We start from the raw sequence: 15,608 nt of genomic DNA on the forward strand, positions 1-15,608 counted from the left end.
AGGAATGTAAAGAGGAGTTTGGCTGTATTATTTTAAACATGAAATTACATTAGAAATAGGTCAAATTACTTTTAATGGAGTAGTTCACATCATTTTACTCTGCAATCTTTCCACTTAGCTGAAGAATTTAGAATGTAGTGTTATCTATTTTTCATATGTTAACTTACGTTTTTCATGTATGTTTGATGCGCTTTCCTTGAATAAAAATGTAGGGCCTGATTCATTAAGGATCTCAAATGAAGAGGATACTCATTTCAGTCTCCTGGACAAAACCACGTTACAATGGAAGGGGTGCAAATAAGTGTTCTGTTTTACACATAAGTTAACTACTGACTGTTTTTTCATGTAACACACAAATATTTGATAGCTTATTTGTACACTGAAATTTAAAGTTGATATTTGTGTGTTAAATGAAAAAACAGTCAGTATTTAACTTATGTGTAAAACAGAACACTTATTTGCACCCCTTCCATTGTAACATGGTTTTGTCCAGGAGACTGAAATGAGAATCCTCTTCATTTAAGAACCTTAATGAATCAGGCCCGTAGATGTGAAAGTAGCTTTCTGTTTAAAATGTAATACTTCACAAAAGAAGAATTATAAGGGTATACTGCACACTCAGACTTGTTGTTGGCTCTAGTTCATACCATATTTATTATGAGAAAGGTAGAAAAAAAAGCAAAATTACAATGGCCTCTCCTCTTTGCAATTCATGCGCCTGTAATTGAATCAATTTTGAGTGGCTCCTAATGATCGTCTGACACTGTTTAATTGTTTTGAATAACATGTAATTATTAGTATCTGACAAGGTGGTAAAACCCCTGAAACTTTGTGTTCTTTAACCTGCTTCACAGAACTAGAGCTTGACGCACATCCTAGTGTACAGAATACCCTCACTATTAGGATTGTCTTATCTGAGGGGAAATGGAGAAACCATCTGAGTGGTTTCCAGCACCTGGTGAGACACCTGGATGTGCTTAAACTATCAGTGTGCCCTGTGGACAGCAAATATTTGAAAATGCAATAGATACAATGTGTCATTGTGAAGATACGAGGTTCCCAAATCATTCAGACACGGTAACAGAGGAAAGAATAGAAGGATGAATTATTCTGCAGAACAGGATTTAATACAGCACAGCCCTGTAACGATAGCAGGTCCAACAAGTGAGGAAATCAGTTCAAATAAATCCAGTGAGATAGGTTCCACAGCACATCTCTGGCAGAGCATCACCTTTTGACCAAAGTCAGTCACTCTCATCCCCAGCTCCCAGGGTAGCCTCTTTTATAGCCTCATAATCCCACCTTGCGAATTGCCTGCCCAGGGGAGTTACAAACGGTCTCCATTGGTGGGCTTCTCATCCTATCCAGCCCCCTCCCCTACCTCCCCAGGTGTCTTCCCTCAGGTGACCCCTGCTGGGTCCGGCTCCTGGTTGTCTGTAGAGCTCACTAGTGGACAATAGGGAGCAAACAGAAATAGCAATGGTGGCTTAATTCACTCAACTCCTGAGTGTTCCCTGTGAATTTAACCCCTGAAGTACTTTTCCAAGGAGATGTTACAGTTCCATCACTGATACTTCCTGACTACAATAGGACTAAAAAGTGCAGTCCGGGTATAGATTAGAATAAGGGGATATAACACGGGTTCCATACACCATGCCTGTATCTTTACAGTCATGATTATGGCTTAATCAGGAGTTAAAAACATAAAATATGAATGTAGTCATTAGCGCTCCCACAGATATGACTTGTTTCTAATGTGCCAACTCTCTCTGTGTGCCGGTGCACCAGTGGTCAACTGTGATGAAAGGTCCTCTTGCAAATTGCATAGTGTCTATATTCTGGCACAAGCTGAGCTCTGATGTGTTTATTTAAAGAGGTCTTGGTGTTCTCTACTACATGTGAGATCAGCATGTTAGATAAATCAGGCAGTAGAGATGCTGGACCTGAAATAGTATTGGGTACCTCTCAGCCTTAGGATTCATATAGGAAGTGTATACATGAAGACACCTTTCATAATCCATATGTGCTACAACCAGTGTATATATATGTGTCAACCATAACTTGTAGTCATAAAATGTTGGGAAATAACATGACTTCTTAAAATATTTATATTTTATAATGATGTACGATATGTATTTGTGCAGAAAATGGTAGATTTCACTACTAAACGTGTGTGTGACTACAGAGCATACATACTGCAAACCACTGCCTGCCACAAAATACATATGTACATACATACTGCACACCACTGCTGCCTGCCAGAACATACATATGTACATACATACTGCACACCACTGCCTGCAGAACATACATATGTACATACATACTGCACACCACTGCCTGCAGAACATACATATGTACATACATACTGCACACCACTGCCTGCCAGAACATACATATGTACATACATACTGCACACCACCGCTGCCTGCCAGAACATACATATGTACATACATACTGCACACCACTGCTGCCTGCCAGAACATACATATGTACATACATACTGCACACCACTGCTGCCTGCCAGAACATACATATGTACATACATACTGCACACCACTGCCTGCCAGAACATACATATGTACATACATACTGCACACCACTGCCTGCCAGAACATACATATGTACATACATACTGCACACCACCGCTGCCTGCCAGAACATACATATGTACATACATACTGCACACCACTGCTGCCTGCCAGAACATACATATGTACATACATACTGCACACCACTGCTGCCTGCCAGAACATACATATGTACATACATACTGCACACCACTGCTGCCTGCCAGAACATACATATGTACATACATGCTGCACACCACTGCTGCCTGCCAGAACATACATATGTACATACATACTGCACACCACTGCTGCCTGCCAGAACATACATATGTACATACATACTGCACACCACTGCTGCCTGCCAGAACATACATATGTACATACATACTGCACACCACTGCTGCCTGCCAGAACATACATACTGTAGCACAAGCCCGCTACTGCTGAAGCACACGCAAACAACTTCTCCCTTTTTATGCAGTTTTATTGTCAGGATGGTAAATGTATTTGACCATACGGATTTCACACCGATTCTGGAGACCCTAAACGCTAGTTAGACAAAGACCAGCTCTCTAAAGACCAGCCAGCTTCCCCAGCGTTGGTCTCCCAGAACAATGAAACAAGCAAGCTTTTATGCATGACACTCATACACAGCCCTAGCTTAATGGGCAGGTGACACACCCACCTTCCCTTTAAGAGGAAACTCCCAGCAATAATTCTGTTTGCCCTGACATAGACACACCTTGTCTGTTTGCTGTGGGGAAAGACATTTCAAACCAGGTAAGTTAACCAAATCTTAAACTATTATTTGTCACAATGAAGTCTTTACCTGGTTTATCTTCAATCTAGGTGCATTACTGCACGAATGTTTTACTCTGCTTGCATGCTTTCTCTGCATTTTGTCAGATAAATGCCTCCCTTTGTTACATATCCCTCCCCCTAGCATCTCCAAGTCGGGGGATGTGGCCTTCTCGAGGAGCACATATTTTCGTGACAATGCATCTGCATTTTTGTACAGAAACCCAGGTCTATGTTCTACTGAGAACTTTAAAGGCTGCAGTGCCAAAAACCAATGGGTTACCTTGGCATTTACCTCCCGGTTGTTCTGAATCCATTGCAGTGGTTCATGATCTGTTATTAAGCTGAACTCTCTGCCTAGGAGATAAAAGCGCAGAGATTCTGTAGCCCATTTTATGGTGAGACATTCTTTCTCCATGGTGGCATACTTTTGTTCCCTCGGAAGTAACTTAGGACTTAGGTACAGGACAGGATTTTCTACTCCATCCTTCTCCTCTGACAAGACTGCACCTAAGTCGACACCAGAGGCATCAGTTTAGAGGAAGAATCTTCGGGTAAAGTCCAGTGCTTGAAGAACTGGAGAGGAACAAAGAGCTGAACGAAGATCAGACCAGCCAGCTTCCGCAGAGTCAGACCAGGTTAATCTATTCCGGACAACTTCTTTTTTTACATGTTCGTAAATGGAGCAGTTCTAGTGGAGAAGTGGCTGCAATTTTTTTCTATTCTTGCCCAATTTTTGACTGCCTCCACTTTGTCTAGCTGGGGTTTTACACGCCCTCGCCCAACAACGTACCCCAAATATTTGGCTTCTCTCATGGCTATGGCACATTTCTCTGGGTTAGCTTTTAGTCCAGCTGACCTTAATGAAGCTAAGACCACCTCGACTTTGGCAAAAAATGTGATCCCCAGTCTGGGGTATAAATCACTATATCGTCCAAATAAGCCGCGACATAAGCTGTGTGAGGTCGTAGCAATTTATTCATGGCCCTGTGGAAGGTGGCAGGGGCCCCATGCAACCCAAAGGGTAGGACTTTATATTGAAAGAGACCATCAGGGGTGGAAAATTCAGTCTTTGGCTTGGCCGTGGAAGTCAGGGGAACTTGCCAACAACCCTTTATTAGATCAAGAGTTGTCAAATAGTTACTACCAGCAAGATTTTCTACCAGTTCATCTACACGTGGCATCGGATAGGCATCGAACTGGGACACACTGTTTAGGCGCCTAAAGTCATTGCAGACCCTAATTGTCCCATAGGGTTTCGGGACAAGCATAATGGGACTATTCCACTCACTAGTGGATTCTTCAATTATGTCTAACTGGAGCATTTTCTCTGTCTACTTTCTCACATCCACCCGTCTGGCCTCGGGAATACGATACGGCTTCTGTTTCACAATGACTCCTGGCAGAGTGACAATGTCGTGTTCGATTAAGGTAGTGCGCCCAGGAATGGAAGAGAAGACAACCCTGTTCCAGCGATCATTTCTTCAGTCTGTTGTCTCTGCTTAATAGACAAAGCTGGCTCTATGGGCACTTCAGACTTTTCAATGGCAGTACTCACTACCTGAGGAGAGATTTCCTCATCATGCCAAGGTTTAAGGAGTTTAGTATGGTATATTTGCTCCTCTCTTCTCCTACCCAACTGGCGTACCCTGTACTTGACAGGACGGACAACCTCTAGAACTTCATATGGACCCTGCCCAATGGGTGAACAGTTTGCTTTCCTGTGTAGGAACCAGGACTAGAACCTTGTCCCCAGGCTTGAAAGATCAAACAACAGCACTTTTGTCATAACTTTTCTTCTGTTGTTCCTGAGCCTCTTTTACATGTTGTTGTACAATGGGCTCTATCTTTCCTAGCCTCTCATATATTTGGGCCACAAATTGTACCAGATTTGGCTCCCTGGGACCTTGCTGCTCCCACCCTTCTTTTAACATATCCAAGATACCCCTGGGCTCTCTCCCAAACAATAACTCAAAGGGACTAAACCCTGTTGAAGCTTGAGGTACCTCACGGATGGCAAACATCAAATAGGGAATAAGAGTGTCCCAATCTTTTTTCTCTTGAGTAAACGAGTATGAACCGCACTGGATGAATTCTCCCCAGTACACTGATAATGCAAAACTTATATTTGTTGTGTTAAGCGTAATATCTCTCTTAATAATCATCAACCAGGGACGGTGCACTCACACAGTATTATTGGTCACAAGCACAAAGAAAAGAAAAGGAAACTGTGTATCTGAGGCACTCATAGGACTCCTACAAAATTTGATAAAATATAACTTTTATTATCTTCTTTAAAAGAGAGGTGGAAAAGATCCCCTTACTCATATTGTTGGTATAATCATCAATAAAGTAAAGGCTTGACAGCGAAATATTAAAAACTAGAAAAAGTGAGTACAGTGCAAACAATAAAGAGTGTGAAATAAAATAGCAGTATAACTGTGCTTTTTTCTCTTGAGCCATGGCTTTCCTGAGCATGTGCTATAATGTGCGGTTAAAGCGTTCCACCAAGCTGTCTGTTTGCGGATGGTACATGGTGGTGTGAAGCGCCATCACCCCTAACAGCTAGCACATGTGCTTCATCAGTTTGAAAATGAACGGGGTGCCCTGGTCTGTGAGAATTTTCTTGGGTATTCCCAAGCGTGTAAACATCAATACAAGTTCTCTAGCTATGGTGCTGGACTTTATGGTCCATAGGGAAATTGTCTCTGGAGATCTGGTTGCATAGTCAAACATCACTAGTGTATATTGGTGTCCACGTGCGGATTTTTCTAGCGGCCCCACAAAGTCCATGGCTATCCGTTCAAAGGGAACTTGTACTATTGGTATTGGAATGAGAGGTACCCTGTACATGGGTTTTGGACATGTTCTCTGACAAATGGGACAGGACTGGCAATTCTTTTTCACTGCCATGTGTACCCCGGGCCAGTAAAACCTAAGCAGAACTCGTTCCCATGTTTTATCCTCCCCCAGGTGTCCCCCACAGACGTGTGTGTGCTGCTTTTAACACTAGGGTTACATCGACCTGAGGAACCACTAATTGTTTGACTTTTTCAACCTGTACAATAACAACTCTATACAGAAAATATTTTTTGACAATAAAATATGGTATACCTTCTGCAGGTCGGGCGGCTTCCGCTATCCCATTTACCTCAGTCACACTTTTAACATATCATGCTGGAATACACATGAATAAAACGTATAATCTATGACAGAACAAGAATTATATTGTTTGAGTTTTGATGAACTTTTGCACAGTGGAACTGAAAGATATTATAAGTGAAATTGAACATATAAGTTTGTTTTGTTCGTTTATGATATATATGGATGTTAAGGTATAATTTTTCACAAGCACTAATTTTGCACTATATTGTTTGGATTTATTTCCGATGGTAAAGGAATCTATGCCGGTCGTTAAAACTACAATTAGCCACATATTATATCCATGTCTCCACTGGGTTGGCTGCAATATATGATGTTGTGCCAGGTGTCAGAAGAGTTAAATAGATATTCTGCCCTAAAGTATTCCAGGGGCCATCTAAATGCCAAATTCCTGACCCTGTAGTATTGCAATCTCTGGAAAACATCTGCACATGAGGTTTCCATCTTTGGTGCTTCAGGTGGCCAGAGATGCCACGGCCAAGATGGCCACCAGACAGCAAGCACCCAACCTCGTGGGGCTTGACCCTGGTTGAAAGTGCGGCGGAGAGTCGGATCAAAAAGGCACACTTTACAGCCACTATCTCCTCCCCCTGGATGTTTGTTAAGGCCATCTACAACTCAGAACCAGAAGTCTCAATTTCCACCGTAGGATAAGTTCTTAAATTTCACCCTACGGCCTGGGGAAGGACTTTTTGCTAACACATGGGGAGGGAGAAAGAAGGGACAGGAAATTCTGGACAGCTGAAAGCCCTGACACATCTCAAAAGTGTGTAAGGGGTTAATTCCAGGAGGGAATGCGAATTACCTGATCTGGAAGCGGGGTGGCCAATTATTATCCATTGTCTTCACATAGAATTGGCCCAGACATTTTGGCAGGGACACAGCAGGGTAACCACTGTGGATACACAGCTCATTTCCAGACCACTCCAACCTCCTGGTCCAGCATCCACCAATGTTGAAGAAAGAAGCAAAAAGCATTTGACTGGGGAGGTCAAAATACAGTGGAAATTTGACATTGGATTTAAAGAGCCACTTCAGGGGAAAAGGTGTGTTTGTGCGTGGATTGTATCCTGGACACTGCAACATTGACTGTTGTTGTGCTTTTGTTCTCTACCAGCAGACCTGGTGATCACCATTGCCTTGTGTGCTGCAAAGCAGACTCCTTCTACATCTTAGGACTTGTCATAACCTTACTCCATCGGGAGATACACACCAGTTTCTGGCTAAATTGATGTGGGGAGACTGATACTCAGAGCCCCACCACACTGGCGGAGAGTTGGCCAAGCAGCCGGGAACAACAACATATCAAGGCTCCCTGAATCCCCACTGCTAACAGACTCTTTTGACTGTGGAATTTTTGTGTGGCTAAGGTGGATCTTGCTGGGACTTATATTAACTCTGCTGCTCCGCTGACCTGTTGTTTAAAGTGTGCCTTTATATATATATATTCTGTTGTAAATAGTTAAGGACATTTTTGTATCTTTCAATCTACTCCTTGCCTGTGTGATTCCTGAACCTAAGGGGACCAGATAACCTAATGAACTTTGGTTCTAACAACACGGTATCCTCACAAATACTAATGGAAATTTAAGAAACATATCAATATTATGTCACAGTCACCTTTACATCCCCACATAACAATCTCTAAGCATTCTTGTGTGTCTGGTACTATCAAAACCCTTTACTGCACATCTGCCTATAGCTGAGATATTGTTATGTCATTAAGGCATAGATCAGTTATCACTTAGTGACAGTAAACCACCTCCTGCTTCAAGCACCTAAAACACTCTCCTTCCGCAAGCTGTTATATTATCCCGTAACACAACCTTGATCTCCTTACCCTTCTTATCAAGGTGCAATATTATGAGCACTTCTATTGCATTGCTCCTCAGTGTTTATAACATTAGTATTACATGAATTATGTACATTACTGTCTGAAATCATGTCCCTGGCAGCCATATATTATATACATACATATCCTCTGGACTGCCTTGCTAAAGAACCCTTATTTAGACATACTAACATCTGTGGCTCCTTCAATCTATGTCTATTAGAGTTGCTGTCGGAAACTCTCTTGCACAGACTGCTGCCCCTTCACCCTGTAATCAGTTTACCTGTGAAGCAAACTGTTCAGATGCACATTTACAGATGCCACTCTTCTGAGGTGGTGGGCACATGCCAGGCTTTGTGCCCTTTGGGAATTAATCAAACTATTAGTATACCTAGGAGGGACAACGCACAATTTGTTGAGGGACTGTCCTTCCTCAGATGTCCTCACTGACTACTTGTGCAGTATTTCTGTTCATCATTCTTCAAAGAGGGAGTAGATGCTGACGTTGCCCATGACATTTATCGTGTCCTTCTTGCCATGGACCCCCAAATATACCATGTTCCCAAAACTTTATTGCCTTCCTGTTTGGACAGGGACATGTTATATAACCATACTCTTGACACAAGAAACTGTCAGGCGCCGTCTCCGCACTGAAACTTGGTGCAGGAGACGGACGCCTGCACCTTCTCAGCAACCACGTCCTGTTGCCTAGCAGCGGGACGCTATCTCTGCTCACCTGTCTGCAGCCAGCATGTCTTACTGCCAAAATCTCCCTAACCCTATCAGGAGGCACCTTAGGGTATATAAAGCAGCCTCTGACACATGTCTAGTGCCAGAGTATTTGGTCTTCAGCCTTGCTCCAGCGTTTGTTCCTGTGTTGCTGTTATTTGGATTCTGACCCCGGCTTGTTCCTGACTTCTCCTTTGGTTCCTGATTCTGGCTTAGAGTGATATTTGGTACTGACCCGGCTTCCTGACCATTCTCCTGCTTCTGATTTGGCTATATCCGTTCCTCTGATTTTGATCCGGCTTGCTGACTACTCTTCCATCCTGAATCCTGGTGGGCTGTCACCGCTGCCTCAATTGTTACCTTGCCAGCTGACTGATACTGAGGGCCGTGACCTGTAAGTCCCTAGCAGCATAAGTCCATACCTCCTTGCGGGGGTTCCTGGTAATAACCAGGGGCGTGTTAGACTCCTCGCCTAAGTACTCAGTAGCGCCAACTGCTGGCAGGTATCATCAATTCCACCTAGTGATTCTGACAGTATACTCTGGCCATGACAAATGCCGAAGGCATTGGTGATCTCTCCGCTATTAACCTCCTGCAGCACCTGACTCGCTGCGTTGATCAACAAGAGGTTAACCAGACTCAGCTCCTGCAGTGCCTTTAGGGACTGGTTACACGCATGGATACGCTCCAGAGAACCTTGACTCCTCCTGGAGTATCTGTTCCTCCTGCTCCCCCTGTCGTCGGCTCTTCTGCTTCAGCTGCACCTAATCCTACTGGAGGGATACGCATCCCACCTCCCGACAAACTTGTTTTTTGCCCGTTTTAATATCATTTTGACCTTTCGACCTGGGGTTAAGAATATCAGGGCGGATGCTCTCTCCTGGTCATTTGATGATATAGATCTTCAACCCGCCCCCACCCCCAGAACCATCTTGGATCCTACTATGCTTGTGGCCCTCACCAGAACTTCAACCAAGGTTCCTCCTCCTCGTCGCTCCTTTCTTACTTCCAGGCTTCGGCCCAAGGCTTTCAAGTGGGCCCATGATTCTCTGTTTGCCAGGCATGCGGGGGTCAAGAAGACCCTCTCGTTGATTTCTAGGCATTATTGGTGGCCCTCTATGCAGGTGGACGTTAAGGCCTATGTTGCCGCTTGTGGAATCTGTGCCAGACACAAGACACCTAGGCAGTCTCCTGCAGGACCCTTCGTACCACTTCCTATTCCAGAGAGACTATGGACTAGTATTTCTATGGATTTCATCACCGATTTACCAGCTAGCCATGGATTCAATACTATCTGTGTGGTAGTGGATAGATTTTCCAAGTTGGCACATTTCATACCTCTCAAGGGACTTCCTTCGGCTTCTATCCTTGCTAATCTCTTCATCAAGGAGATTTTCCGTCTTCACAGCTGTCCCCAGGATATTATCTCGAATTGAGGAGTACAGTTTGTGTCTAAGTTCTGGAGATCTATCTGCAAAGAGTTGGGGGTCAATCTAAAGTTTTCCTCAGGGTACCACCCTCAAACCAACGACCAAATGGAGAGGGTCAACCAAGACTTGGAACAATTTCTCAGGACCTACTCTTCAGGTAACCAGGCTGAATGGAGTCATTTCTTGTTTTGGGCAGAATTTGCTCATAATAACCAGGTGCATGTATTTATTGGTTCGTCTCCATTTTTTCTTACCTATGGGATTCACCCTCTCTTTCCTGAACTTTCCCAACCTGGTTCAGCGCTTCCGGCCGTGCAGAATTTCATTTAGGACTTTTCTCAAATATGGTCTCAGGCGAAGTCCAAATTATTGGAATCCTCCTAACGCTACAAAGCTAGCGCCGATCGTCGCCGTAGACCCGTCCCCAGACTTCGAGTTGGGAACAAAGTGTTGTTATCCACAAGGAATTTAAGACTTCGAGTTCCCACAATGAAGCTCGCACCCCATTATATCGGACCTTTTCAAATCACTCAAGTTATAAATCCCGTAACATTCAAACTCCTACCTCCATCACTCAAGATTCACAATGTGTTTCATATTGCTCTACTTAAACCCCTCGTTCTCAACAGATTTGTCAAAAGAACCCCACCCCTGGTCCCAGTAAAGACTGATCATGCGGAGGAATATGAGATCAATCAGATTCTGGATTTCTGGATCTCCAGGGGTCGCCACCAATATCTTGTTGACTGGAGGGGTAATGGCCCCGAGGAGAGATCTTGGATCGATGTACAAGAGATACATGCCCCTCGCTTATTGGCCAAATTCAAGAAGGAGAGAGAGGCGACCTTGTAGGCCCTGAAAAAGAAGAAAGGGGAGTGTACTGTCAGGCGCCCTCTCCGCACTGACACTTGGTGCAGGAGACGGACGCCTGCACCTTCTCAGCAACCACGTCCTGTTGCCTAGCAGCCAGCATGTCTTACCGCCAAAATCTCCCTAACCCTATCAGGAGGCACCTTAGGGTATATAAAGCAGCCTCTGACACATGTCTAGTGCCAGAGTATTTGGTCTTCAGCCTTGCTCCAGCGTTTGTTCCTGTGTTGCTGTTATTTGGATTCTGACCCGGCTTCCTGACCATTCTCCTGCTTCTGATTTGGCTATATCCGTTCCTCTGGTTTTGACCCGGCTTACTGACTACTCTTCCATCCTGCATCCTGGTGGGCTGTCACCGCTGCCTCAATTGTTACCTCGCCAGCTGACTGATACTGAGGGCACGGACCTGCACGTCCCTAGAAGCATAAGTCCATACCTTCTTGCGGGGTTTCCTGGTGATAACTAGGGGCGTGTTATACTCCGCGCCTCAATACTCAGTAGCGCCAACTGCTGGCAGGTATCATCAATTCCACCTAGTGATTCTGACAGAAACACTGCACACTCCATCATTTCTCCTGTGCTGGAACTGTAGGTTAGAAGAGCATTTGCTTGTGTACTCTAATTATACACTCTTCTATAACCATCGCTGCACCCTCAAGTGTGAATTCTGTGTGTCCTGTGTGTAAGGGAAAGACACAACTGTTCCAAGTGTCCTAAACTACCACTGTTCTGCATTTATAGACTATAAAAACCTTTCGCCCCAAGTATGTTATAAGTAGGTGCACATGTACAGTAGACACAATTTTTTTTGTTATTATTTTAACATACATTTTCCAATTTTCCTTTGAAAGCGGCACTATCTGAAGAAACTTCATTACACAGATCCTACTGGAGAAGAGATGTTCTTTAATGAGAGAGGAGATCTGCCCTCTAAGTGGTCTTTAGCAAACTGGATCATTTATAAAACTGAGAAAACATTTGAATTTCATGTAAAATCCTTGATAACCTTTAAAGAGCCCCTAGAAGGGGACCAGTTTCACCATATTGAGCCAGGAGAACTCACATGGAAAAAAGGCACAGTAAGTAATTATCAGATATGTATAAAATCAGTTAATGTTTAATATAAGACATCTTTCAAAATAATTAATTGAATACATAAATAAGCTTGTTATCTTCCCTGTAATAAATTATTGTTACTTAATCTCAAGATTTTCTTCTGATGGGCCAGACAGAATGGTCCTGATTCATCAGGGGACACATACTGAGCGCAATGTGTGTTTTTTCAAAATGTAGGTTATTCAGGTATCTGTACTCCCAAATGTAACAAGGAGCTGATCTGAAGTTACGTGCGCTGATCAAAATATGGGCTCTGCTCTATTACAAAAGACACTTCAGGATTAGTCTAATATATTTGAGGAAAATATATTTTTAAAATATATTGAATTAATGTCTTCGGTTAATAATATAGCGATCAGATCTGCCGTTTTTTTTGCGAATTTTATGAAAATCTTCTCTGCGCATGCCGAGAATAGGGAGATAAGAAGGAAATTCCGTTGCGTTTGCTTCCGTTAAGTTAATCTGAAAATCAATCATAAATGCACTTAAGAAGTTTTCTGACCACTTAAGAAAAAAGGTTTGTGATTAGAAGGAGAATGGGCGGAGATCATAAAGAATATAAGAAGAGTAGGCGTTACCTTCGGATCCGTTGGATAGTTAAGAAAAAAACCTTTGTGTTTTATCTTAACTTCTTGCTAAAACTTAAGGAAGCTCAGGGTCATGTTTAAATCCAAAGCAGCTACAGTAGCAGCAGCGCTGAGTAACAACACTAAACTGTTCTAAAAGCATTGTTCCTTTAAAACACTCACAACTAAATATGAACAACATATATACTACACCAGAAAAAAAATGTATTTTAGTTTTACATCAAACATTAAACATTGTGTTCATTTTTTTAAAAGCAACCTCTTTTTAATTACAACCCCCATTGTAATAAATCGCACTTTAAAGTGGCTGATGTGTCAACAGTTAGTTGCTGATATTTTTTTAAAACAGCTAACAATACACTATTAATAATATAAAAGCATAACAGCTTACTTTAAGAAAATTGTACGGTTAATGTGTGCGGACTTAAACCAAGCGTACGCTTACATAAGGGACACATAGGAAATCCTCACAAACATGGGGAGGATATATGAACTCCAGAGAGATAAGGATTCAAACGTAGGTTTCCACTGTTGAAAGTAAGGATGAGCGGGCTCAGATTCCGCTAATCCGAGCCCACCCGAACAGTGCGGATCCGACGGGATCCGAGCACTGTTCGGGTACTTCCGGCCGCCAAAGGAATCCGAAACGAGGCTATGACATCCAAGTCTCGCGTCGGATCTCGCGATACTCGGATGTCATAAATACTCTCCTTGCGGCCGCCATCTTCATTTCGCCTGACATCAGGGAAAAGGGAGGGTGTGTAGGGTAGTGGTGCTCCTGCGTGATCAGTGCTCTGTCCTTGCTGAGTCCAGTGGTGCTTTAAGCCTGTGTCCAGTGCTCTGTCCTTGCTGAGTCCAGTGGTGCTTTGGCCAGTGTCTGTCCTGCTGAGTCCAGTGGTGCTTTTGTCCTGTGCTCTGTCCTGCTGAGTCCAGTGGTGCTTTTGTCCTGTGCTCTGTCCTGCTGAGTCCAGTGGTGCTTTAGTCCTGTGCTTTGTTGTGCTAAGTCCATACAAATTTTATAATTATTAAAAACTCTTAAAAATTACTAAAAAAAATGTATTTTAAAAATTATACAAAATTAATAAAAAAAATAAATATTTAAGCAGTTCTAAAGAATAGGTACTGCAATCTATATTACATTTACTACGTTCATTGTTTAAGCAGTTCCAGAGAATAGGTACTGCAATCTATATTACATTTACTACGTTGATTTTTTAAGCAGTTCCAGAGAATAGGTACTGCAATCTATATTACATTTAATTTGTTCAATTTTTAAGCAGTGCAAGAGAATAGGTACTGCAATCTATATTACATTTACTACGTTGATTTTTTAAGCAGTTCCAGAGAATAGGAACTGCAATCTATATTACATTTAATACGTTCAATTTTTAAGCAGTGCAAGAGAATAGGTACTGCAATCTATATTACAAGAGAAAGTGAGGAGGAGCTGGTAAACCATTGCGATTCCACCAAGCATGTAGCTCTTGTGGATGAAGCTCTTCGTACGCTTTGCCAGAATCCGAGGGGGGTCACTCTTTTAAAGTCAGAGGAATACATTCTGGCCACCGTGCTCGATCCTCGGTTTAAAGCGTATGTTGTGTCTCTGTTTCCGGCGGACACAAGTCTACAGAGGTGCAAAGACCTGCTGGTCAGGAAATTGTCCTCTGAAGAGGACCGTGACATGCAGGGCCGGTGCTAGGGTCCACGGCGCCCTAGGCATTTTTAAAAAAGCGGCGCCTCCCCCCCGCAAAAATCGCCGCCCTCCTCCCTCCTCTCCTTACCTTGTCTCGCCACCGCCGCCTCTTTGCTCCGTCTCCTCCCCTCCACTCACTGACACTAGTAAGTGGAGGGGAGGAGACGGAGCATAGAGGCGGCGGTGGTGACAAAAGAGCCTCTTCCCCCCCTCCCCGTGCATCTGAATGCTGTGCGGCGGCCGTGACAGGTAATGTCAGCGGTCGCCGCACAGTTTTAAAGTATTTTAGAATTCTGTGGCGCCCTTCAGGCGCCCTCCAGACCCCTGGTGACATGCCAACAGCTCCACCTTCATTTTCTTCCACACCTAAGGCTGCGAGGAAAAAGCTCAGTTTTCCTAAAAGACCCACTAGCGGGGATGCAGACAACATCTGGTCCGCACTGAAGGACCTGCCAACCATTGCAGACATGTCTACTGTCGCTGCATTGGATGCTGTCACAATAGAAAAAAATTACCTTCTGTATAGAATGAACATGATACAGTATATAGTTTACAAATACAAAGTATTTGACAATTAAACAGATATTATGAAATATGTATATACAACGTGTGTCCTAATTTACATGTTATTATATGTACAAGATCCCCATATCTCGGTGCAATGAACGATGTCCTCCTGGATACAGAAAAGTTTCTAATGGAGGATTCCACATCTGCTGCTATGACTGTGTCATGTGTTCTGAGGGAGAAATGTCCAATGTAACAGGTAGGAATGTGTTATACACAGGATAAATCCTTATATGAGAGTCACTGAGGATAGAA

General features: G+C 43.3%; 1 protein-coding gene across 1 annotated transcript in view; it reads left to right on the forward strand.

The window, feature by feature from the left end:
* LOC142110729 (vomeronasal type-2 receptor 26-like) overlaps positions 1–15,608 on the forward strand; it is a 95,984-nt gene that overhangs the window by 46,303 nt on the left and 34,073 nt on the right. Inside the window, exon 3 of the mRNA XM_075193778.1 lies at positions 15,429–15,552. Coding sequence (XP_075049879.1) covers positions 15,429–15,552 — 124 coding nt within the window. The remainder of the gene's footprint in view (positions 1–15,428; positions 15,553–15,608) is intronic.

Source organism: Mixophyes fleayi, chromosome 1, assembly GCF_038048845.1.
Source record: "Mixophyes fleayi isolate aMixFle1 chromosome 1, aMixFle1.hap1, whole genome shotgun sequence".
Lineage (NCBI taxonomy): Eukaryota > Metazoa > Chordata > Amphibia > Anura > Limnodynastidae > Mixophyes > Mixophyes fleayi.